Here is a 27,135-nt window from a genome sequence, read left to right on the forward strand (position 1 = left end):
GATGTCCTACAACCAGTATAAGATTTGCATAGTAAAGGTGTGTTAATTATAATAATCTTTATTAATGTCACAAGGAGGCTTACAACAATAATGCAATGAAGTTACTGTAAAAATCCCCCAGTTGCCACACTCTGGCGCCTGTTCGCGTACAGAGGGAGAATTCAGAATGTCCAATTCACCTTGTGGGTAGAAACCTGAGCACCCAGAGGAAACCCACGCAGACACGGGGGGAATATGCAGATTCTGCATAGACAGTGACCCCAGCCGGGAATCGAACCTGGATCCCTAGCGCTGTGAAGCAACAGTGCTAACCAATGTGCCGCCATGCTGCCCATATTAAGGCAGTCACACGACAGTTGCTTTCTCACCTAAATATATTAAGACTTAGTCAATATTGAAAGCATTGTTACATTTTTCAGCCAAAATAGACAGCCTGAGCAGAAGATCTTGCCTAATCCTTTCTCCTCTGCTTAGAGGGCTGTGAACATAGAACATACAGTGCAGAAGGAGGCCATTCAGCCCATCGAGTCTTCACCGACCCATTAACCCTCACTTCCACACTACCCCCTAACCCAATAACCCCTCCTAAATATTTTTGGTCACTAAGACAATTTATCATGGCCAGTCCACCTAACCTGCACGTCTTTGGACTGTGGGAGGAAACCGGAGCACCCGGAGGAAACCCACGCAGACACGGGGAGAATGTGCAGACTCCGCACAGACAGTGACCCAACGGGGAATCGAACCTGGGACCCTGGCGCTGTGAAGCCACAGTGCTATCCACTTGCTACCGTGCTGCCCATGTGGATACTCAGTTATTAAGTATATTCAGGACAATACCCAAACATCTGTCCAGCTCTAAGGGAATTAAAGGATGAGGAGAACACAGAAAGATTGAACTGAGGTAGAGACCAGCCATGATTTTGTTGAATATCAGAATAGGTCAAATAGGGGCCAAATTCCTGTTCTTATTTCTTATGTCCATTCTAAAATTCTGGCATGGTGACATGAATGGAAATAAAATGGCAACTAATTAACTATTCAGAATGTATTCATCTGAATTAAACAAATTTTGTAATTTGTTAGACAGAAGCACTGCCAATTGATTCCTATTAAAATACAATTCTGAAATAATATTAATTTACATATTTACGGCGACACAGGGGCTCAATGGTCAGCACTGCTGCCTCAGGGCGCTATCTAAATTTTAAAAATAAAAACATTTTTTCCCACATATTTACATGGCAACTTCACAGAACATAGTCGTGGGCTTTAGAGGCCAGTGATAGAGCCAGGACAAGGCTGGGTGTAGAACTACATTAAAAGATATTTGGTCAGGTTCAATCAGAGTCAGCTGGCATACAGTATCTACGTTCATAGATTCATCACTTCAATTATTAGAATTCCTACAGTGCACAAGGAGGCCATTCAGCCCAGTGGATCTGCACTGACGTCGGCCCACTCTCCCGTCCTATCCCCATAACCAAGCCTACATATCTTTAGACACTAAGGGGCAATTTAGCATGGCCAATTCACCTAACCTGCACATCTTTGGACTGTGGGTGGAAACAAGAGCACCCGGAGGGAACCCAAGCACACGGGGAGAACTTGCAAATTTGACAATCATCCAAGGTCGGAATTGAACCTGGATCCCTGGTGCTGTGAGGCAGCAGTGCTAGCAAGATGAGTTTTAAGCGAGTTGGTAAAAGGAGATATAACATGGAAAGTCCATGGAGGAGTTTAAATGGAAGGATGAGAATTTAAGTATGTGTAGTTGTCGGATGGGGAAACCAATATAAAATATATCAGCTTTATATTCTTTTTTTATAACAAATTGCCGCACCGCATGTGTCTGCACGGGTTTCCTCCGGTACTTCCAAAGATGTGCAGGTTAGGTGGATTGGCCATGCTAAATTGCCCCTTAGTGTCCAAAGATCAGGGTTACGGGAATAGGGGAGGGGATTGCCTCAAAAGGGTGCTCTTTCAGAGGGTCGGGGAAGACACGATAGGCCAAATGGCGTCCTTCTTCACTGTGGAGACTCTTTTTCAAGGGCTGACACAGCGATCTAGTGACTTCTCTAATTAGTGCTTAAAAAACAATCAAAGATTTCCTTCTCATCAAATTGGGACTTGTTACCTATTATTTATCCTACTACCTGAATTTACATAATCAGTTTTTTTTTTGAAGGATAGGAAGAAGTGAGAGAAGGTCACTTGTTCGTACAGAACTTGAATATTGCTGAAAAGAGAAAGCTGTGCCAAAGCTTTTCATCTTGCACTTATCAGGACAAATGTAAGAATGCCTAATTTCAAACAATCACAACAATCTACAGGAGAAAAAGGTGTTGATTGATTGGTAATTCTACTCTGATTGGTCGAGATCTTGTCATGGGGAAAGCAATGGGGAACAATAGGCTCCCCAAGTTCTCATGTAAGATTGAAATGTTCAGCAACATGTCTCTCGTTTCAGCAATATTTCAGCAATATTCAAGTGAGAAAACGTTCTCTTGGTTGCAACCATGTAAGTCATAGGGCAATTTAAGCTTTCAGAAATTGAAAAGAATTACAGGGAATAAAAGACACTGCCCAAACGTGCACAATGCCATTTCCGTTAAAAGTGCTTGATAATCTCAGATGTACAAGGCAAAATATCAAGTGCGTGTTCTATTCATATTAATTGTGAGACATGGAGAACCTATTAATTGTCTCACTGACACCACCTTGAGAGAACACTACCTAAGTAGCACTGCAAAATACAAACTTGACATATCAACTATAATGAAACCCAACTGCTATATAATCATTCAAAGTAGTTTTCGAGTCTAATTGGTTTCTTTGGATATCAGAGTCACTCTGGTTTCTTTACTCTGACTCGTTCAATGTTGGTCTATCATCCAAAATGCCCAGCCCCAATCGAAAGATAATTTGGGGATTTATTGCACCCTTCTCCAAGTTTACATTTAATGTTGCTGCAAGCATCCCCCATCTTGGAATGTGCATATCACTGGCAAGGCTGGCAGTCATTGTCCATCCTCAATTGAAGGAATGGTAGTTTGATACAATTGAGTAGATTGGCCGTTTCGGAGGGCAGTTAAGAATCAATCTTTTTGATGGAGGGTTGGTATCACTGTCTAGGCAAAATGGAGGTTTCCTTTCCTAAAGGACATTTTTTTATTCACTCACTGTATGAAGGCATCGTTTGCAAGGCCAGCACGGTTAGGGCAGTACGGTGGCATTGTGGATAGCATAATCGCTTCACAGCTCCAGGGTCCCAGGTTCGATTCCGGCTTGGGTCACTGTCTGTGCGGAGTCTGCACATCCTCCCCGTGTGTGCTCCGGTTTCCTCCCACAGTTCAAAGATGTGCAAGTTAGGTGGATTGGACATGATAAATTGCCCTTAGTGTCCAAAATTGCCCTTAGTGTTGGGTGGGGTTACTGGGTTATGGGGATAGGGTGGAGGTGTTAACCTTGGGTAGGGTGCTCTTTCCAGGAGCCGGTGCATACTCGATGGCCGAATGGCCTCCTTCTGCACTGTAAATTCTATGAAAAAAAAAGCATTTATTGTCCATCCCTAATTGGCCTTGATCAGGTCCTGGTGTGCCACCTTCTTGAAACAATGTTTGTGAAACAGTTAATCTTTTATGAACATTTGACATCTTCTGAGTCAATCTTACAGATACCATCTTTCTATTCAAGATTAAAACAAAACTGAATTCAAATTCTCAAAGTGCCATGGTGAGATTTTGCTTCAGGATTACTGGTCCAGAAACATAGCTGTACCTACATGACTCATCTTGTGACTTTGTGATCTGTCTCCACATTAGGTGGTGTGATCAGGAAATTAACATTCACAGAGAAGTGCAAGTGGAGGCAGAAAGAGAAATGCAATGAGTTTGAGTATGTCGCCATGTACACTGGAGAGCGGCAGATTTCCATGAGCCAAAGCTGGTACATTCCTAATACTGAGGACAGATGATTTTCGGAATTTATGAGGCAGATATAGTGATGCATCACACTAACATTCCTGGGACTCCCACAGAGCTAACTCTAATATAAAACCACATCTGCAAGGGAGAGTTCAGCTGCAACAGGGAAAATTAACATTAGACTATAAAGTTAATGCACAAGTACATTGCACTTTGGAAATGCATGCTTACTGAAATCTGCTCAAAGGAACAGTTGCACAAACATAAAACCGAGTCCTATTGAAAACACTTCCTTTAAATTTTGTCCCATAGACCAACTCTCTGTCATTGTATTTTTCAACTGATGATTCCTTTCCATTATTTACTGTTGTTATCTCCAGGATTGAATGACTGTCCATATTTCAGTATTGCTGATGTAAAGGCATTCGGTCGAAACATTTTGTCAAGCACTGACCAGGACAGATGGCAAGAATACCAATAGTAAAAGGAACAACAGTTTGCGCTGCGTGAAAGGAAAGTGCTGATTGGTTGGCAAGTGCACACTGACAGTTAGCGGCATTACCATGGAGAATGCCAGTAACAGTTAACTGCCAAGCTATTGTTCAAATTCAAACCAGGCAGGTCGACACTGATTGATCAAGTCATGCTTGACTACCAATCAGCACTCTCTTTTCATGCACGATAAATTGTTATTCCCTTTACTGTTGATAATCTTGCAATCTTTCCTGATGAGAGAAGACAAAAAGATTAGACAGCATGTCTCTTTTTTTCAGCAATACTCAAGTTCTATGCAATCAAACAATTAACTGCCTATACTGTAGGAAATCACTTTTCATGTTCATGACCTTGGGCAGCATTCTCCATTTGGAAGACTTCTCCCACCAGAGCTGAATCGCTTCTGGTTTGTGCTGCTGCTAGGAGCATCACCCAGAAGCAATTCACTGTCCCATGCCATGCACGGAGGGGGAGTGAGGGGGGGGGGGATCTCTGTTATGAAGGACTTCTCTGTTATGGGGGGGGGGGGGGGGGTTGGGGGGGTTCACTTGTTATGGGAGGATTCTCTGTTATGGGGGGCCTCTGATATGGGGGTCTCTGATATCAGGGGTCTGCTGGGGAGCCTGGTGAGGGGGATTTGATGGGGGGGCCTGGTAGGTAGTCAGGATTTGCATTGTTGGGGGAAAGGGGACCCTTTGATGGACTTTGGGGCACTACCTTAAATACTACCCCCTTAGCCTACCACAAGGTCCACCGTACCATGGCCATGCTGGCAAATACTTGTACCACTCCACTCCACAGCGTAAATCCCGGCCCAGAGGACTGCAGAATCACGGAGGTTTGGAGAATCTGGCTCCCAGCCCACTAATATGGTTGCAAATGGGTCGAATGGGGTGCGAACCTTGTTGCCACCTCCAGCGGGGGGCCGGAGGCATCAGAACGGGATCAACGCCTTTCATTGGGAATTCTGTTACCGGCAGTATGCAGCAGAGAATCCAGCCTCTTGCCTGACTTCTCACTCTGGCTGCAGCGCCTTGGCCACTTTGTATTCTCCAGATGAAACTGCAGAGTTATCTGTGCTGGTGATGCAGCTGCAACATATGTTTCTATCCCATGGCACCCAGCATAACTTTGTTGTTTCAGGCAGCTCCAGTACAATCTGACCCTCCTCCCTCCCAACAACTACAGTGCCTTCACGGCTTGGCGGTCACACTCTCTCTCAGAGATAGCTTTGTGAGTTTGAATCACTCCAGCACTTTCATACAGCTGTGAAGTGTTTTGGAGAATTTAAGACTATATCAGGGATAATTTTACCTGGGTAGCAGGACCACAATGGGGCAGCCAGTAGAGGTACAGGGAGATGCGTCCTTCCATTATAAAGTTAAGAGTGGGGATGTTCGTTGATGACTGCACAGTTTTCAACACCATTCATGACTCCCAGACACTGAACCAGTCCATGTCCAAATGCAGTAAGACCTGACAATATCCAGGCGTGGCCTGACAAGTGGTAACAAACATTTGCACCACACAAGTGTCAAGCAACGTCCATCTCGAACAAGGAAGGATCTATCCATCACCCCTCGACATTCAATAGCATTACCTTCGCTGAATCCTCCACAATCAATACCCTAAAGGTTTCCACTGATCAGAAACAGATCTGGACTAGCCACATAAATATATTGGCTACCAGAGCAGATCAAAAGGCTGAAATCCAGTGGCAAGTAACTCGTATGCCCTCCCCCCCCCCCCCCCCCCCAAAGTTTGTCCATCATCTACAAGCATAAGTTAGGAGTAGAATGGAATACTCTCCACATGCTTGTATGAATGCAGCTCCAATAACATTCAAGAAGCTCAACACTATCCAGGACAAAGCAGCTCCACCATTGCTGCCTCAAAATCCTGGAATTCCCTCCCTAACAGCACTGTGGGTTGTACTTACAACCACTCGGGGACTGCAGTAGTTCAAGAAGGCAGCTCACCACCACCTTCTGAAGGGCAACTAGGGATGAACAATAAAGTGCTGGCCTTGCCAGCACCCCACGTACCCAAATGAATTTTTAAATCAGTTCTCCTAATCCAAGGCCTTCCCCCCATCAGTCCTTCCTCCAAACGAACCATGAAATAAATAGAAATATCAAAGGCTGTATTAAGGGCCATTTTTACCAGGCCAATCCACATTTTGTCAACAGTGGATGGACCATCTCTAGCAAGTGGCGAGACTGTCAGCTGAAAGTAGGCACCCTCCCAGCAGTAGCTCACGTGAGGAGTTTTTTGCATGGAATGAAGGGAACGGGGGGCAGGCAATATAGCACTCATGGCCCAGTAATTGACAGAGGGATGTTTCCCCCAGCAGGACAATATTTATGTATTTTTAAAAGTTTCTTCAGCATTCATGTGGAGTCTGCAGGGTCCCTGCAAACTTTAGCAGAGGCCACCTGTCCCAGTGAGGCGCCAGCCATCTGATGGGGCCGACAGCTCCAGGGCATGGGACAGCCATCCTGTACTTCATGGCAACCCAACAAGCAGCTCATTCAGTGCTGCTGCCGGTAAAAGTGAGGGAGAAGTCCCACTGGTCAGCCATGCATGTTGCCAATACATATGTTCCTGTCTGAACCAATTCAATTCTCTAAGTAAATGTAACTTATTTCTAACCCCCAACCCTACCCGCTTCCTCTAGAATACCAAACCACCACACTTCCCTACTGTCACCCCAGACTGCCCCGAACACTGCAGTCTCTGGAAACCCAATGATCCACTATCTCTGGAGTTCTGTCAGTGTTAGATTATCAAGAGTATTTCTGCACTCTTGCTTCTTCACAATGGTTCTAAATGGTTCCAGACTACATTGCTTCACCTCCCTGCAATACTCTCAATTCCAGTTCTAATGAATGCTGCTGAATTCCAGGTCTCTGAGATCTGATCTCATGAATGGACTGGCAATATGTCACTCAATCTTTTCCCAGGGTCAATCATGTCCTGTTGTCACGTTCTCCAAATTGGTCACATTGTGTATGTGTGTGTTCCACTGCTGCTCTTACAACTTCTTCTTCCCTGATCAGTAACATTACCAGCCTATCATCTTGTGTTGTTCTGCTTCTAAACAAAAGAACAAGTGGAAGTGAGAGAATTACATGATAAAGTATCATGTTCATTTCAATAGGGAATTAAATATAAACATAAAAAAGAAAGATTGCAGAAGTGTGAGGAAGAACAGGGAAATGAAACGAATTGGACGGCTTTATCAAAGAGTTTGGCATTTCTCTGCATTTCTTTCCCCTCACCATATTTTCCTTTCTCACCCCGATCTGACACTTATTAGTTGTGTAAAACCCTTCGTCAGTGTGTCTTCTGTCTATTCGGAGCATTTCTCCCACACTGTAAGAGGAAAGGAAAGAGAAAGCTTCATCTCCTTTTCCTTCATTCACCTATTCAATTAAATCTTTATTATTGACATAAGCCACAAATTTCCAAGGAGACACTCCCACTCTTACCACATAACGTTGCCCGATGCACTGCAAAAACTCAATTGCTGATACAAGTTCTGACAAACCAAAACAGCTTTTCCTGAAAAAATTCCTGGCCATATATCCTTTCTCAATCGCTAACCCTGAAAAAATAAAGATGTGTCTTTATTTTAAAAATATAGATAAAATTGCAAAACGTTGGCCAGAGGGAAGAGGGAGAAACACAGACAGAGCGTGCATTTGCAAGAGTAGGTGGGCAAAAAGAGACAAAGCATTAAAAGAGAAATCAGGGGAAAGGGAAATAAAGGGGAATGTTGATAGCATTGCTTACAGTAGTTTTCTATGCTCAAGCATAAATGATACACCGCAGTATGCAAATTTGAAGAGATCATGGTCATTATTAGATCTTCATTTGGACACTTCTCAGACTCACCAATAGCCAGCATTGAAACCTTCTCTTCTCTGTGTGCTATGGTAGAGATTAAAAAGTTAATGCCAAGCATGATAATATTTCTTCATACTTGTCTTGAAAATTCTGGAAAACTATTTAAGAAAATATTTTGGCTTATTTCAACATTTCTTGCACAAAACCAAATAAGATGTGTCACTGGTGAGTCTCAATAACAACTTTCACTCACATAGCATCTTTAACACAGCAAAACATCCCAAAGCCCTAACAGGAGATATGAAAATTAGATAAAAATTGATCCTGAAACCACATAAGGAGATATAAGGATGTGTCACCAAACAATGCCGTGGGTCACAAGAGTTAAGTTTTAACTAGTGTCTTACAGGAAGATTTCGAAGGGAATTCCAGGATGTAGGGCCAGACAGCTGGAAGCATAGCCCTAGTGGCAATCATGTAATCACAGAAATGTTATGACACAGATTGAAGCCATTTGGCCCCATCATGTCTGTACCGACTCTCCCAAAGGAGCATCATGGCTTGGTGCCATCCCCTGCCTTTTCCCCGTATCCCTGCACATTGTATTTATTCAACTAATCATCTAATGCCCTCTTGAATGACCCAGCTGAACCTGGCCTCCACACCGTTTCCAGGCAGTCCCATTGCAGACCCAAGCCACTCATTGTGTGAAGACGTTTTTATCACATCACATTTGATTATTTTGCAAATCACCTTAAATCTGTGCCCTCTCGTTCTTTATCCTTTTACAAATGGGAACAAGCTTTCCCTATCTACACTGTCCAGCCCCTCTCATGATTTGCAACATCTCTATCAAATCTTCTCTTAGCCTTTCTCTCCAAGAAGAACAGTCTCAACCTCTCCAATTTATCCTAATAACTGAAGTTTCTCACCCCTGGAAGCATTCTTCAAAAGCTCTTCTGTGGTGAAGGAAGTATGGGAGTGAAAAAGAGGCAAGACTTGGAGGACACCGAATTCTAAGAGGGAGTAGGGCCGGTCAAGATTCAAAAACAGGCAGGCATGAAGCCAATGAGGAGTTTGAAGCAGCGGATGAGAATTTTTAATTCAAGGTGTTGCTGGACCGGGAGCCAATGTAGGTCAGTGAACACATGGACGATGGATGAATGGGATTTGGTGTAAATTAAGATCCAAACAAAATAATTTTGTATGAACTTAAGCTTATGCAGTGTGGAAGAGGGGAGACCAGTCAGGAAAGAACTGGAATGGTCTACTCTGGTGGTAACAAAGGCATGGATGAGAATTTAATGGAAGGCAGAGTAGAGATAGATGATATTACGGAGAGGAAAATAAATGATCTTTCTGGTGAAAAGGAAGCTGAGCTCCAAGTTCAAATAAATGCAAAGGTAATGAGAATTATTTTGTATATGTGATTCAGTCAGATATAATTATGCAGGAAATATCTGAGATCCTCCAGACCCAGAGTGATTTCTAGCATTTTCAGTCTAGACCCGCTCATGATGTCTTCTGTTGGTTTCCCTACCAAGATCTCTTGCTCTTTTCCCGTAGTCCTTTTTTTTCACTTTTCATGTATATATCCAATCCCCTTTTGAAAAGTTAAGTTGAATCTGCTACCACTACTCTTTCAGGCAGTACAATCATCGACTCGATGCATAAATTAATTTCCCCTCATCTCCCACCTGCTTCGTTTGCCAATTATCTTAAATCTGTGGCAGGGAGAATTTTATTTCTAAGTTCAATGATTTTTATATAGATTATTAAACTTTCGACATAATCTTGTTTAAATTCTTCTTAAAATTCTAAGCTAAAAACCCCTCAGATCATAACACTTTATGCGCACTGCTGAACCAGGCAATGTTTCAATCTCGTGAAGTTGCCTGTCTAATTTGTTTTAGACTATTCTGTCATTCTCCAATAGATGGCTTGATTCTGATTATTAACAGCCAATTCTTCCATGCGTAATATAGAACACTGAAATCTGAGATATCATATAGTTCCAATTTCTTTCTTCCCTCTTTTGTGTAATTCTGCACAATTCTCTAGCCTACAATTGCAGAGTAACTGAGCTGTTTAACAACTAAGTTCCGTAGCTGTCGGCAGGCGATTTCCTTCCCCAGACCAGCAATTGACAACAGCTCTCATATTGGAGAATAAACACTCACACAGATAATGTGCATTCACATCCATTTGTACTGATGTCTGGATACAAGTCAGACCAGCCTGATCCCAGCATACAAACCAATCTGTGTGATTGATGAGAATCAATGGTAGAGCACTGGTTCTTTTCTTATTGTCTCCTCGCTTGCCTCATATCTTAGAAAGCAAACACATCCTAATGTAGATATGAATCTTGTATTAGAGCCTCTGACAGATAAAAATCCACATAATCTCTTTACAAGCATAATGGCAATGAGAGACCCAAGGATCGATTTTGTTCTTGACCACAAATGAACGTCAAAGCTTTAAATATTGTGCATTAGATCAGCTCTAACCACTGGAGCCTCTTTGAAAGTTTGGAAAATAGGTGCAGAATGAAAAGTGTAATATGTGGAAAGGCGCCTTTCATGATTACCGGTTACGATGAACACCCTTTTCTCGGGTCAAAAACATATCTGACTGCACTGAAAAAATTGAAGGCTGGAGGCTACATATGGACAGAGTCAATTGAGAACAAGCTTCTCTTGCTTGTGAGTTCACAACAAACATGTCTGGCAGTAGCCAAAAAAAATCCAGATGGGAATTCAATATTAAATGGACACGCGACAAACAACTCAGAAGCAAAAATAAGCACTCCCATATATTTCCTCAACTGGACTGTCAGACAGCTATAGTTTATAGCTGTAAAGGACAAAAACCTGAACTATAATTGCAAACGACAGTAAATACACTTCAACTAGTTATTAATCAGAGTTGACAGTGAATCCAATTTGACCACCAAATTCAAATTGGCCAACAGGATGAAACCACCAATAAAATCTACATTTTGTACACATTCGTTTGATCATCACCTTGGCTTAGCTGATAAGACCTTCACCACAACATTGAAAAGTCATCGGTTTAAGCCTCAGTCCAGGCCTGAATACATAATCCAACATGACATGGCACTCTGAGATGTTGAATTGTCAGGTGTATGATTATCTTCAAATGAGACACTGGTGGAATATAGTGCTTCCCTCTGGAGGCAGGCTGTCGTGGGACCTTACTGCATGTGAAATGTTTACTGTCAGGCCAAAGTAGCAACAGTGTTTCAAGCTTATTCATTGTATTTGAAACATGCTGAAAGATGTGATAAGGTGCTTTCCGTCTTCCCTTTTAAAAGGCCTATAATTGGAGATCCTCAATTAAAGAAGATAGGAGCTACCTATTGAGCACTCAACAGTCCATTAATTAGGGCCCTATTTAACTCGAGAGGCAAATTCAGGGAAAGCCTGCAGCCAACATTTAATCTGTAGATCAGAATGTATTATGTATAGGTCACTGCATTTACAGATTATAATAGCCTTCTCATGCAGTCACCTAATCAATACACACAACTAATCAAATAGCCAAAGAGTCTGGTCACTGGGGGGATTAAAACAAGATCCTGTTGATAGAGATGATAGAATAATCAATTGCGGCTATACTTTTCAGATTTGATTAGTAGGAAGGGGGCAGGGGGTTGAATGCAAAGTAAATACGGTTTCTACTGGAAGATAGGTAAGGAAGCAATTCATTGATTTTCTGAGTAACACCAAAAGACAAATTGAAAAACAAAATCACTGTAGATTCAGTGGGCTCCAGCATCGCAATTGCAAGTCCGCTAACAAACTCTGTCCACAGTCCCATTCTGAAAAGCAGTGTCTAAATCAATTTTTGAAGAAATTTGTCACATTTCAGGATTTCTAATCACTTTGTGATGGAAGAACCTTGGGATAATTTATGCTAAAATTAAAATGTTACCTTTTCAACTCACAGCATTAGTATCTTGTGCTCTTTTCGTGGTGAGTTTGAAGGCAGAGGGGCATTTAATCAGACAGGAGGGCCCCACCACCATCTTGTTTCTACCCCCAATTTAATCCATGGAAGGAAGGCCTGTGGATGGCCTTCCCGTCCTGCCACCAACTGAGGTTTTTATGGGTCTCACCCCACCACCGCTGGTATTGACCCAGAGGCAGGTGAGGAACTTGGCATGCAACATGCACACAAGCAAACCATGGTGTGTTGCCTTGCTGGCTCCCAGGGAGAAGAGTGGTCCTTGTTCAATGTCTGTTTAGCACAGGGCTAAATCGCTGGCTTTGAAAGCAGACCAAGGCAGGCCAGCAGCACGGTTCAATTCCCGTAACAGCCTCTCCGAACAGGCGCCGGAATGTGGTGACTAGGGGTTTTTCACAGTAACTTCATTGAAGCCTACTCGTGACAATAAGCGATTTTCATTTTTCATTCAAAACCTGATCGAGGTATCAAGATGGGGGGGGAGGTTGCTGTGAACCACCCCCTGCCCTTGCGACCAACCTAACTTTAATAAAGGTGATGAGAGTTAGATGAGTAACATAAAGATGATGTTTATTTATAATATGTACTATTTACAAAGGCACCCAGTTAGACTTCACCGGGTCCTTTCTCTCAGTTGGCCGGTTCCTATCTGGCCGACCTTACATACACATGGTAATAGCCCCGTAGTTAGGGGGGAGCTCATACTCCTCGAGCCACACAGGGAAAACAATCAAGTCAGCCCAGCGTGCTCCATGCATGTTGTCAAACCCCCCCCCTCAAGTCCCAAGACCTCCATAGGGAACGGTGGGGATGATGAAAATCAGGTGTAGATGAAGAAGTTAAAAACATTGACGACAGGAAGACGCAGGAGAAACCGTTGGAGCCCCACTGGGCGACAGGTGACGCAGACACTTTGGCCGTGGTACACCGCTGACTGGCGGTGACAGGATCAGCCGCAGTAGGACGAGCCGGACAACGACACTTGCAGCTGGACTCCCTGGGCGGACAACCCTCCGAAAGTGGACAAATGATGATATCCAAGTCAGGGACCCCAAAGGTCAGACGACCAGACATAGGCATTTCAGAATCGCGAGAAGAAAACAACATAGTCAGATGTGCAGACTGTTGAACCGGAGCCAATGGCAGGACCAGGAAGTAGTCCCCCCGCCCACCCTCCCGCCCCGAGTAGCCATTTGAGTGGCTTGCCGGAGCAGGGCAGAGTTCCTCCGAAGAGCCCCTGGAGTGGAAGACAGCCGAGCTGACACTTCATGAGCTGACCTCGAACACGGATCTGGTGTGAAATGGGACTGGTTTGACGAACGAAGACCCCTGGAAGCCAACAAGGACTTTCACCAAAGTATGGGCATTGACCGGCTCGTCAGGGGCCTTTGAGGTTGTCACCTATTTCGGCAACAACCCTGTAAATCTTGTGTGCAGAGCACTTTCGCGACAATGTCAGGTAGTAATAAACTCAACCGAGTTCGTAGATGGCGACCCATCAACATGTCGGCCAGGACCATCCGTGGAACAGCATGAGGAGTTGTCCTATACAAAAAGGGTAAGCATGCCAGCCTGGTATCCATCAAATTCTGTGGTCCATTTCTTTTAGGCGCCGCTTTACTGTTTGTATGGCACAGCCCGCCAATCAATTTTCCGCCGGATGATAGGGCAGTGTGAACATGGCAGGTTCCATTCACCTTCGCGAAGACAGCAAACTCCTCGCTAGTAAATGAGGCCCCGCTGTCCATAACAAGAACCTCTGGTAATCCGTGGGCAGAACACGATGCGCGCAGCCGATCAGCAAAACTTGCGTGAACATGGGCCCAGGGACGACCAGGGCACTCCCATTGGTGCATAGGCGCCAATGCCGGAAGCTTCTGATGGGTCTGACACACAGGGCAATGCTGGGCCACCAAACATAACTCCGAGCCAGCATTTTCATTTTGGTAACACCCAGATGAACAGGAGGACACCCATCTTCGACGGTCAATTCCGACATTTTGGTCGAAAAAGCCTTCAACTTCACTAGAAGCTGTCGCTGTGGTCCACTGGATGAAGCCAAATGTCGCACCTTTGCTAATACCAGATCATACGGTGTCCAATCGTGGATGCAAATAGCCATCAGGGGCAAGGTGTCCATGAAATTGAGGACTGTCGCGATTTTGTCAAATGTGGGCAGATCCAGGCAATGGGAGCTGACTTAATGCGCCAGGATTCACAATTTACATGCCTGGATGATGTTCAAACGAGTACTGCTGTGCAGCTAATAGTAGAGCCGACCTCTGGATCTGGCTGACACAATCAGCGGCACCGCCTTATCCTTGCAAACCAGGGCTAGCAATGGCATACTATCCGATATTATGAAAAAATGGTGGCCGTAAACGTATTGGTGGATGCGTTTAACTCCAAAGATGACCACCAGGCCTCCTTTACTATATGGGCATAATTTCGTCCTGGAGGTAAAAGCTATTGGACGTTGGGAAAACGGTGTCAAAGTAAGTTAGTACTTTGGACGAAACCAACATCCGTTTCACCAAACAGAGTGCACTCTCCTGGTCATTACCCCAAACCCAGAAGAAAATGAAGGGGGGGGGGGGGGGGCAGGATTGTTGCCAAATTCGGTATAAACACAGAGAATAATTTATCAGGCCCAAAAAGGAGCAAAGCTCTGAAGCTTCCGGTGGTGCGGGGGCCATTTTTATTGGCTGCCCTTTGTCGGCAACTGGATGTAGGCCGTCCCGGTCCACCCGTAAACTAAATATGCCACCTCTTTCGCATTAAAGATGCCCTTTGCTTTATACGGACTGACGCCATATTCTGAAAACTGCTGCAAAACTGCCTCAAGGTTGTTCAGATGTTCTGGCTGCATTGCCCCTGTGATTAACACATTGTCAAGATAGATAGCAACGCGTGGGAGACCTCGTAAAATATCTTCTATAACACATTGAAATAAGCCAAAGAGACGCCGAATGGAAACCGGGTATACTCATATAAGCCTTTATGAGTGTTGATAGTAAAGTATGTTCTTGAGGCTTCATGTAATTAAGCTGCAGATAAGCATTGCACATATTTAATTTTGTGAATGTGGAGCCACCTGACAGCATGGCGTATAGATCTTCGATGCGAGACAGCGGGTGTTGATCCAAGCATGAAGCCGTATTAACTGTTAATTTCTAATTGGCAGAGGTGGACAGTCCGGTCTGGTTCCATCACTGGGACCACCGGCGCTGCCCAGTCGGCAAAAACAAACCGACCAAAGGGTCCCGAGACATTCTAATTGCTGGAGCTCAGTTTCAACCTTTCCCACAATTGCATCGGGGGCTGGTCAAGCACGCAAAAAAACGAGGTTGGGCCTACGGATTGACTTGAATTTTGGCTATGACCCCTTTTATTGTCCCATGGCTGGGCCCAAAATTGACGAGGAATTTCTGGAGCACCACATATGAACCGCCTGTTTCTACCTTGAGGATACGTTGCCAGTCAAGCTGCATATGGTGCAGCAAATCCTGCTCAGCAGGTTGGGACTGTCTCCCTGCCCCATAGAACAGTACAGCACAGAACAGGCCCTTCGGCCCTCGATGTTGTGCCGAGCAATGATCACCCCACTTAAACCCACGTAACCCGTATACCCATAACCCAACAATCCCCCCATTAACCTTACACTACGGGCAATTTAGCATGGCCAATCCACCTAACCCGCACATCTTTGGACTGTGGGAGGAAACCGGAGCACCCGGAGGAAACCCACGCACACACGGGAGGACGTGCAAACTCCACACAGACAGTGACCCAGCCAGGAATCGAACCTGGGACCCTGGAGCTGTGAAGCATTGATGCTAACCACCATGCTACCGTGAGGCCCCTAATGAGTGGAAGACTCAAAGATTGACATCTGTAAACCACCGGGGCGAGCATAGAGCCCACAATCGACAAACGCTCCCTGTACCGAGTCAGGAGGCCGATTCAACCAACGACAATCTACTCACTCCGTGTTGGATCCGGTTGGACACGTAGTGCGGCACCACTGAGACAGCAGCACCCGTATCCAATTCCATCTAAATTAAGTGGCCGTTAACCCATATGGGGGTGCAAATAGGGGCCATTCGTGGGGCAGTCACACAGTTCACTATATTTTGGTTCCAGCTTCTTCAGGATCGTCCAGATGAAGGGTGCAGACACAGGGCTGATGTCTACCTCATCCTGAACGGTCAGGGTGCTGTCCCTCATGCTGCTGGCGGCTTCGGTGACTCTGACATTCCCACTTCTCACAGGGGGCGGAGTTGGATCCTCCCGAATTCCGAGAGGGTGTGTGCAGCGGTCTAGGTCCTGAGATTTCGGTTATCCGTTCGAGTCGCAGAAAGGTGGCAAGAAGGGCATTAGCGTACGAAATTAACCTCCATACCTTGGTACTCCCTTATACCCATAACGGCACTTTCCTGTGAAAGAGAAATCTACAAAGCCTGCTGGAACACAAGGGAAGCTTCACCTGGAAGCCTTTTTTGTACGTCAAAATTGTTAATACCGCAAACCAAGCAGTCACAAAACATATCTGCCAACATAGACCGAAATTCGCAATACTCGATTTTCCACAATTGGAAAACACACTCGGCAATGGACTTCCCTTCCCATCTTTCCGCCTATTGAAAAGATTCCCCTCCAGCGCAAAGAACTGGTTGAATGCAACTGTATCTGGTGTTGCCGGATGTGTGCGCACCCCAGGCCTTTAACAATATCAGTGTCTGGCGCTCATTTTCGGTTATGTTGTTGGCACGGAAAAAGTATGGCAAATGTTCTGCATACTGGTTTCGCAACTCAATTACAGGATCTAAAGCTTCCAATTGACCGAACAAGGGCACAGTGAACACTTCAACACCGTACCTTAGTCCCAGGCAATGCAAAGTCACGGAGAAAAGGCGAAGGCAGCCGCGCAGCACATCAACAGTTCCAGTTTATCTTTGTCACCGTATAACAAAGGCGAAGGGAATCAGACGAGTAACATAAAGGAAAAGTTTATTTAGAATACATATCATTTACAAAGGGGCCCAGTTCGACTTCACCAGGTCTTCTCTCTCTGTCGGTTGGTTCCTATCTAGCCAACTCTATATACATATGGTAACAGACCAGTAGTTAGTGGGGGAGCTCTTACACCTTAAGTCACATGGGAAAAGTTATCAAACCCGCTGTGTGTGCTCTGCAAGTTATTACACCAATCTCCCCTCTTCCATGCAAATGCCCTCTCACTGTCACTCACCCCTGGACTGGGTCCTGGGAGTAGGGTGGTTGTCATTCGGACAGCGCCCACTGTCTCCCCAATGGTGCTGCCATTCAAAAGAACTGCTGGCCTTGATTAGCTGATAACTTTCGGTAGGTGGGATATCCATTCCCTTGATCCTGCTTCGGTTGGTGGGATATCCATTCCCTTGATCCTGCTCCTGGGGAAGGCCACTGCTCGCTTGTCAACTATCCAATCGGTGCATACTACTGGCCAACATGTTGTCGCATGTTGAGTTAAACATCACAAGTGAGCAGAAGGTGTCAGATACAGGGAAACAGTAGAGTCCCGATGGGCAGCACCGTGGCACACTGGTTAGCACTGCTGTCTCACAGCACCAGAGACCTGGGTTTGATTCTGACCTCGGGTGACTGTCTGTGTGGAGTTTGACATTCTCCCCATGACTGCGTAGGTTTCCTCCGGGTGTTCCAGTTTCCTCCCACAGTCCAAAGATGTGCAGGTTAGCTAGATTGGCCAGGCTGAATTGCCCTAGTGTCCAAAGACAAGGTGGTTACAAGGAAAGGGCAGGGGATTGGGCCTCTGTAAGCACTGCTGCTTCACAGTGCCAGGGTTCCAGGTTCGATTCCCGGCTTGGGTCACTGTCTGTGCGGAGTCTGCACATTCTCCCTGTGTCTGCGTGGATTTCCTCCGGGTGTTCCGGTCTCCTCCCACAAGTCTTGAAAGACGAGCTGAGCTGCTAGGTGAACTTGACATTCTGAATTCTCCCTCAGGTGTACCGGAACAGGCGCCGGAGTGTGGCGACTAGGGGCTTTTCACAGTAACTTCACTGCAGTGTTAATGTCAGCCTACCTGTGACAATAATAAAGATTATAGATTATAGGTGGTCTTTCAAAGAGTCAGTGCAAACTCGATGGAACAAATGGCCTCCTTCTGCACTGTAGGGATTTTATCATTCCCTGCTGGAGGGCGGAGGACACTCGAAGCTCAGGTCAGTTGGACACAGGTGCCGAGTCTTGGCAGCCATCCACAGAGAGAACAATTCTGGAGCAGCAATGGAAAACATTCGTTATTATGTCAGCATTTCCTAATGCTCGTGCATGACTGGAGAGGGATTGGAGGAGACATCTCTAGCATGAGTACCATGAAGTCTTGGGCCCTTGATGGGGCCTCCATGCAAAAGGTGCTCACCTGCATAGAGCATTAGATGTGGCAGGTGACTGAGTGCATGCTGGCCTTCACAAGCGGCATAACACTCAACTTACCAGCTTAAATAAGATGGAGGAAAGCCACACTTTAGCGATTCAATGCCACACTAAAGTACAGCAATATGCTCTCCAGCTCCTGGAAATTTGAGTCAGCCATGATAGGGAAGGAGGAGAAAGGAGATACTGAAGTAGAGACTCTGTTTAAAGGGATTCCATTTCTCACTCGTCGCCTCCCTCCACCACCACTGTAGTCAGAGCCCAACAAGCAGCCATTGGAAAATGTTGCCGCTGCACAGGTGCAGGTGGCATAGTCTTTGGCCGGGCTCTCGCAGGCCTAAAACTGAGAGGATGTCAGCCACAATAATCTCCGCTGCCAGAGCAGAGGTATGGGCAGCCCTGCGCAGCATGGTGGTGCAATGGTTAGCACTGGGACTACAGCGCTGAGGTCCCAGATTCAATCCCGGCCCTGGGTCACTGTCCGTGTGGAGTTTGCACATTCTCCCCGTGTTTGTGTGGGTTTCAACCCCACAACCCAAAAATGTACTGGTTAGGTGGTTTGGCCATGCTAAATTGCCCCTTAATTGGAAAACAAAATAACTGGGTACTCTAAAAAGGAAGGGGCAGCCTGCTTCTAGCTCTGCTGAAGTCACAGGAATAGCACCAGGTAGAAGTAATAGGCATCACTGGGGTGTTTTACAAAGGAATCACTGGGGTGTTTACAAGTGTGTCACTTTGTTTGCAAAGGTAAATGAATCAAAAACTTCATTTCAAATCTCCATTGTCCAATCACCACGTATGTTGCCTCTCACCTGCTGATATGGTGGCCACGAAGGCACGGGGGATCATCAATAGGTCTCTCTGTGGGCTTCGTGGAGTATGAACTTCCACGGTACTCACGGGCAGCACGGTAGCATGGTGGTTAGCATAAATGCTTCACAGCTCCAGAGTCCCAGGTTCGATTCCCGGCTGGGTCACTGTCTGTGTGGAGTCTGCACGTCCTCCCCGTGTGTGCGTGGGTTTCCTCCGGGTGCTCCGGTTTCCTCCCACAGTCCAAAGATGTGCGGGTTAGGTGGATTGGCCATGCTAAATTGCCCGTAGTGTCCTAAAAAGTAAGGTTGGGGGGGGGGGGTTGTTGGGTTACGGGTATAGGGTGGATACGTGGGTTTGAGTAGGGTGATCATTGCTCGGCACAACATCGAGGGCCGAAGGGCCTGTTCTGTGCTGTACTGTTCTATGTTCTATGTTCTATAATGAGTGGCCGGAGCTCCCAATAGGAAACAAACAGCAAGAGTTTAAACCTAGGCTGGTATTCTGTCGGTTCCTGGACTTGGACCCGTGCACTGTAAGTCGTGGCTACGGCCTTTTCTGTTATGTAAATAAAAGGGCCTTAGCGAGATTATTATACCAGGGTGCATGACAAGCAAAGATCGTTGTTGAGATAGAATGATAACTGACTCTCGAACTATTCTTTTTGTTAGGGTGGGGGACGGGAGAGAAGGACTCTAGCTATGCCAGTGTCCTCCTCCCCGTGGATGTTGCCACCTTCCTCCTCCTAAAGCTCCAGCCCTCTCTCCAGCATAATGTTGTGTGAGACACAGTAGACCACAATCATTCTGGACACCTTTGCTACTAACTACAGATAAGTGCCCCCAGATCTGCCAGGCACCTGATCGCACATTCAGAAACCCAATGGCTTGTTCAATGATCACTTTAGTGCTCACATGGCTCCGGTTTTACTTCCCATGTTCATCAGTTGCAGGTTTTCTCACAGATTTCAGCAGCTAGATATTTAGAGGGTAGCCTTATTCACAAAGAGTCATCCGCTAACTCTGTTTGGAGGTGCAAACCTACATGGGAGATTTGACTGCTGCAGAATGAAGGTATCATGGCAGCTTCTAGATATCCTGCACATACATGCGTTAATATCTTTGTGGTTACATACCAGCTGAATACTGATGGAGCTGAATCATTTTCCGTTGATAAATACTCCCAGATTATCTGAGGGCATCTTGATTGTCACATAGGTGCAACGTAAAACTCCCTGGATCTTTGGAAACCCATTGCAGCAAACCAGAGTCACCCAATTCCAACTGGCCTTGTCAGTATTAAAATGAGTATAAATGGCAGCCCTGGCAAACATAGCATCAGTCATCTGGGAGATGTACATCTGCATGTAGATTGTGAAATCCTGCAGAAGGAGGTGCAGAGAAGGAAATTCAGGGCTGTGGTAGCCTTGACCGCCATTGGCAATGTGTGCTCACCTCTCCTGCTGGAAGCATTGCTTGTTCCAGTGTGTGGCAGAGATCAGTAATGACTGCTGAGATAAACTGAGCCTCTGCTTTTATTCAGCCTTAGATGCAAGTATCACTGGGCAGGCCAGTATTTATTTCCCTTCCCTTGAGAAGGTGGTGGTGAGTCACAGTCTGTAGGGAGGGAGTTCCAGGATTTTGAATTATCAACAGTGAAGGAATGGCAATATAGCTCAAAGTCAGGATGGTGTGTAGCTTGGAGGAACTTGCAAGTGGTGGTGTTCCAATCCAGTCAGCTGCCTTTGTTCTTTTGGGCGGAATAGGTCATAGGTTTGGAAGATGCAGTCAAAGGAACCTTGGTGAGTTGCTGATGTATATCTTGCAGATGGTTCAGTGTTGCCACTGTGCTGGTGGTGGAGAGAGTAAATGTTCAATGTGGTGGATGGAACACCAATCAAACAAGCTGCTTTGTTGTGGATGGTGCTGACTTTCTTGAATGGTGTAGGAGCTGTAGTCATCCAGACAAATGGAGAGATTTTCATCACACTCTTGACTTCTGCCTTCTAAATGGTGGACAGGTGGTGAGCTATTTGCTGCAATATTCTGTATCTGACCTCTCTTGTAGCCAAAGTATTTATAGACTCAGAGTTTTACAGCACAAAAAGAGGCCCTTCAACCCATCGTGTCTGCTCTGGCCATCAGATATATATATATTATAATCCCATTTTCTAGCACTTGGTCCGTAGCCTTGTATGCTATGGAATTTCAAGTGCTCATCTAATGCTTCTTAAATATTGTGAGGGTTCCCTGCTATCCACCTTTCTGGCAGTAAATTCCAGATTCCTACCTGGGTGAAAACGGTTTTCCTCAAATTTATACGGCTAGTCCAGTTAGGTTTCACATCAATGATCATTCCAGGATGTTGATAGCGGGGGATACAGCGATGGTAATTCAATTGAATGTCATGGGGCGATGGTTATATTCTCTTTGTTGGAGATGGTCATTGCCTGGCACTAGTGTGGCACAACTGATACTTGCCAGTTACCAGCCCAAGACTAAAGGCCATTCAGGTCTTGCAGAAAGTGCACATGATCTGCTTCAATATTTTAAAATTGTAACTGGCACTGAACAGTGTGTAATCATAAGTGAGCATCCCAGTTTCTGATCTTATGTTGCAGGGAATCATTGATGAAGTTGTTAAAGATGGTTGGATCTATGACACTATCCTGAAGAAACCCTGCAGCAGTTGCTTGAGGTTGTGGTGATTACCTCCAACAACCAAAACCATCCTTCTTTGTGCTAAATATGATTTAAACCAGTGGAAACCCCTGATATCCATTGACTTATTTTGCTAGTGATCCTTAATGCCACAATTGGTCAAATGCTGCCTTGATGTTAAGGGCAGTCACTCTCACCTCCCCTCTGGAATTCAGCTGCTATATCCACATTTGGACCTAAGCTGTAATGAGGTTTGGAGCCGAGTGGCTCTGGCGGAAACCAAACTGAGTATCAGTGAGCAGGTTATTGCTGAACAAATGCTACTTCATAGCAAACTCGCTGATGTCTTCCACACTTTATTGATGATAAAGAGTAGACCAATAAGGCTGTTATTGGCCAGATTAGATTAGTCTGTTTGTGGACAGGACATACCTTGGCAATTTTTCACATTGTCGGAGCTTTCTTGGAACTGCTTTGCTAAAGACACTGTTGCTCAGTTGTGTGAAGAAAGCTGATCCTCTTTATACCATGTGCTTGAGCCCTGTGTCCATCCGCTCTGCCCTGTGTCCATCCGCTCTGCCCTGTGGAGTGGCGTGTAGCTAGGGAGAAGGTTGTTGCTCTTATTGCTGGTGCTGCTCTTTTTTGTTCCTCATCAGAGATCCAAGATAGAACTGCATAAGCTGTTCCCATGCTGAAGCAAAGGCTAACGACAGGGGAGTGCAGATCAAATTGAAAAAAATCTAAGATAGCAGAAATTATCTTTTGTATAAATGTTGGAACATACCTCCAAAACAGTTAAAGTACACTTTCAGAACAACTCTTGGGAACAAAAGCCTTTCACTTTGGCAAGGAAGCATCTATCCTAGTTCAATATTTAATGGCTTGTCAGCCTGTCAACTTCACAGCTTTGTCAATCTAGCCTTGCTGAACCCGTTGGGTTTCTGTAAGCACAGTAAACCCACACATTGGCAGTTAAAGTCAAAATGCAGCATTAAATCTTGTTTCAATTACCTTTTTACATATCTCGTATTCAGACCCAGCATCTCCATGAGGATTTCCTGCACTCAGGTAAAATCCAAGTGGTACAATGTTGGCTTTCTGACACCGCTAGCATTTTTTGATGTTGTATGATCTGCTCGTACTGACATCTACTCCCATCACACCACCCCCAATCCCAACTCTTTTGCAGATTAAAACTCCCCTCATCAGGAAAATTATTTTCATTTGATCATAGATCATAGAATTTACAGTGCAGAAGGAGGCCATTCAGCCCAATGAGTCTGCACTGGCTCCTGGAAAGAGCACCCTACCCAAGGTTAACACCTCCACCCTATCCCCATAACCCAGTAATCCCACCCAACACTAAGGGCAATTTTGGACACTAAGGGCAATTTATCATGTCCAATCCACCTAACTTGCACATCTTTGGACTGTGGGAGGAAACCGGAGCACCCGGAGGAAACCCACGCACACACGGGGAGGATGCACAGACTCCGCACAGACAGTGACCCAAGCCGGAATTGAACTTGGGACCCTGGAGCTGTGAAGCGATTGTGCTATCCACAATGCTACCGTGCTGCCCACAAATTTGAGTAAGAAGTACGATCTAGGGTCCGCCAACTAGATGGGGAATTAAGTTTCATTGTATGTTCGACTCGCCAATCTCCAGACAGAGAACCTTGAAAAGGATTAGCCGCTGGCTTCCAGTCAAGCTGAGGAATAAGGGACAGATGCATAAGAGCTACAGTTCAGCATGATCAGCAAAGGAGGCAACATTAGTGAGATCCGGTATTCTTATTTGACTTTAAGAGAGGGTCATAATAACTAACTAGAAAAATTATGATTAGCCTGCTAAAGGGGACACTGTTATCTGCATTAAAAGAAGGGATGAACCAAGTTGAACTGTTAGGTATTATGCAAAATAGATGAGGTCTACTTTTACTTTTAGGTTAAACAGACTGCATGGTCAGCGCAGGCTTGTAGGGCCAAAGAGCCTGTTCCTGTGCTGTACTTTTATTTGTTCTTCTTTGACCAATTGATGACAACTCTGATACAACTCACAGAATCCCAACAATGCAGAATGAGGCCATTCGGCCCATCAAGTCAGCACTGACCCTGCACCAACCCTATTATAGTCCACTCCCCCACCCCATCCCCATAACCCTACCAAACCTGCACATCTTTAGACTGTGGGAGGAAACCAAAGAACCTGAAGGAAACCCACACAGACACGGGGAGAATGTATAAACTCCACAGTCACCCAAGGCTGGAATTGAACCCAGGTCCCTGACACTGAAGCAGCAGTGCTAACCACTGTGCCCCCAAAATGTCCAAACAGACTATATAAGAACATATGAAATAGGAACAGAAGGGGGCCATATGGTTCTTTGCGCCTTTTATCATTCAGTAAGGTCATGACTGATCTTAGCCATGAATTTATTTTTTCTGCTCATTTCCCATCACCCTTGATTGTTCTATAGTTCAAAAATCTGTCTATCTCAGCCGTTAATATATTCAATGGCGGGCCCTTGCCACGGCGGCACTCCCATCCCCACCAAAAAAACACTTCAACAGCCCAGTTGTGGTTACCACCCTCCAGACCTGGAACCAACTGGGAGCAATTCGGCCTGACCAAAATGTCCGACAAAGCCCCCATCTGCAACAACCATAGGTTTGTACCAGCACTCACCGATGCCACCTTTAAAAACTGGAGACAGGATGGGGGACACTGACTGGTAGGGACCTATACACCGACGGCAAGGTCACAATACTGGACGAACTGACGGGAGAGATTTCAGCTAGCTTGGGACAACGAACCAAGGGAGCTGCAGCTTAAAAACTTCCTACTGAAGGAGACAAGGATGTACCCACGACCACCACGACAGACCCGACTCGAGGAGTTACTTGATGCAAACATCCTAGGTAAAGGAAACTGTAGCAATGTACGAACGACACATGTAGAGAGGTCCGACACTGTACTGAACGCAACGAGGAAGAAATGGGAGGAAGATCTGGGGCTCAAAATAGGTTGGGGACTCTGAAGTGAAGCACTACATAGGGTCAACTTCACCTCCACATAAGAACATAAGAACTAGGAGCAGGAGTAGGCCATCTGGCCCCTAGAGCCTGCTCCACCATTCAATGAGATCATGGCTCATCGTTTGTGGACTCAGCTCCACTTTCTGGCCTGAACACCATAACCCTTAATCCCTTTATTCTTCAAAAAACTATCTTAATCTTAAAAACATTTAATGAAGGAGCCTCAACTGCTTCACTGGGCAAGGAATTCCATAGATTCACAACCCTTTGGGTGAAGATGTTCCTCCTAAACTCAGTCCTAAATCTACTTCCCCTTATTTTGAGTCTATGCCCCCTAGTTCTGTTCTCACCCACCAATGGAAACAACCTGCCTGCATCTATCCTATCTATTCCCTTCATAATTTGATATGTTTCTATAAGATCCCCCCTCATCCTTCTAAATTTCAACAAGTACAGTCTGAGTCTACTCAACCTCTCCTTGTAATCCAACTCCTTCAGCTCTGGGATTAACCTCGTGAATCTCCTCTGCACACCCTCCAGTGCCAGTACGTCCTTTCTCAAGTAAGGAGACTAAAATGAACACAATACTCCAGGTATGGCCTCACTAACACCTTATACAATTGCAGCATAACCTCCCTAGTCATAAAATCCGTCCCTCTAGCAATGAAGGACAAAATTCCATTTGCCTTCTTAATCACCTGTTGCACCTGTAAACCATCTTTCTGTGACTCATGCACTAGCACACCCAGGTCTCTCTGCACAGTGGCATGTTTTAATATTTTATCATTTAAATAATAATACCGTTTGCTGTTATTCCTACCAAAATGGATAACCTCACATTTGTCAACATTGTATTCCATCTGCCAGACCCTAGCCCATTCACTTAACCTATCCAAATCCCTCTGCAGACTTCTAGTATCCTCTGCACTTTTTGCTTTACCACTCATCTTAGTGTCAGCTGCAAACTTGGACACATTGCCCTTGGTCCCCCAACTCCAAATCATCTATGTAAATTGTGAACAATTGTGGGCCCAACATTGATCCCTGAGGGACACCACTAGCCACTGGCTGCCAACCAGAGAAACACCCATTAATCCCCACTGTATGTACTCTCTTTGTTTGAAAAGGAAATGGAAGGATACACAAGACATGCGCAAGGCTGAACCCAATGCAACTAAAGGAGGTACATAGAGCCCACTTAACAAGAACCCGAACAAGAACCCGAATGAGCAGGTTCTTCCCGGGTTGAGGACAGATGTGAACGGTGCCAAGGGGGCCCGGCCAACCTGTTCTGGTCTTGCCCCAAACGTGCTGGGTACTGGACAACCTTCTTCGAGGTTGTCCAAAGTGGTAGGGGTGAGGGTGGGGCAATGTCTAAAAGTGGCGGTCTTCGGGGTATCAGACTAGTCAGATCTATTCATGGGGAGGAGGGCGGACACCCTTGCCTATGTCTCCCTGATCGCCCACCGTAGAATCCTGCTCAGCTGGCGGTCAGCAGCGCCACCCAAAACTACAGATTGGTTGTCCGATGAATCAGAATCTCTCTAAATGCAGAAAATCAAATCGCCATCAGAGTCGGACGATTACTTCTTCAGAACATGGGAGCCATTCACCCAACTGTTCCGGGACCTGTTTGTGGCCAACGAACAGGCTGATAAATAATCAAGTAGCCAAGAGCCGGGGGAAAGTAGCCAAAACATGAGGAAAGAGAACGAAGGAGGGAAAGACCGGGGGGGGGGGGGGGGGGGGGGGAGGGAGAGCTGTGCAAGAGGGGGTAGCCAAACTCAATAGAAAAGAAAGGTGAACTGCAGGGAGGGAGGGGGAAGAGGAGGGGGAGGGGGGTAAAGGTTGGAGGGGAGCAGGGATTGGGGGTAGAGGGAAGAAGGAAAGACAGGAGGCAAAGAACAATAGAGGGGAACCAGAGAGGGGGG

General features: G+C 45.6%; 1 protein-coding gene across 1 annotated transcript in view; it reads right to left on the reverse strand.

The window, feature by feature from the left end:
- LOC119970380 (transducin-like enhancer protein 4) overlaps positions 1–27,135 on the reverse strand; it is a 315,711-nt gene that overhangs the window by 116,983 nt on the left and 171,593 nt on the right. The window contains 1 exon segment of the mRNA XM_038804901.1: positions 8,319–8,354. Within this exon segment, the coding sequence (XP_038660829.1) occupies positions 8,319–8,354 (36 nt within the window).

Source organism: Scyliorhinus canicula, chromosome 8 (genome assembly GCF_902713615.1).
Source record: "Scyliorhinus canicula chromosome 8, sScyCan1.1, whole genome shotgun sequence".
In the NCBI taxonomy this organism is placed as follows: domain Eukaryota; kingdom Metazoa; phylum Chordata; class Chondrichthyes; order Carcharhiniformes; family Scyliorhinidae; genus Scyliorhinus; species Scyliorhinus canicula.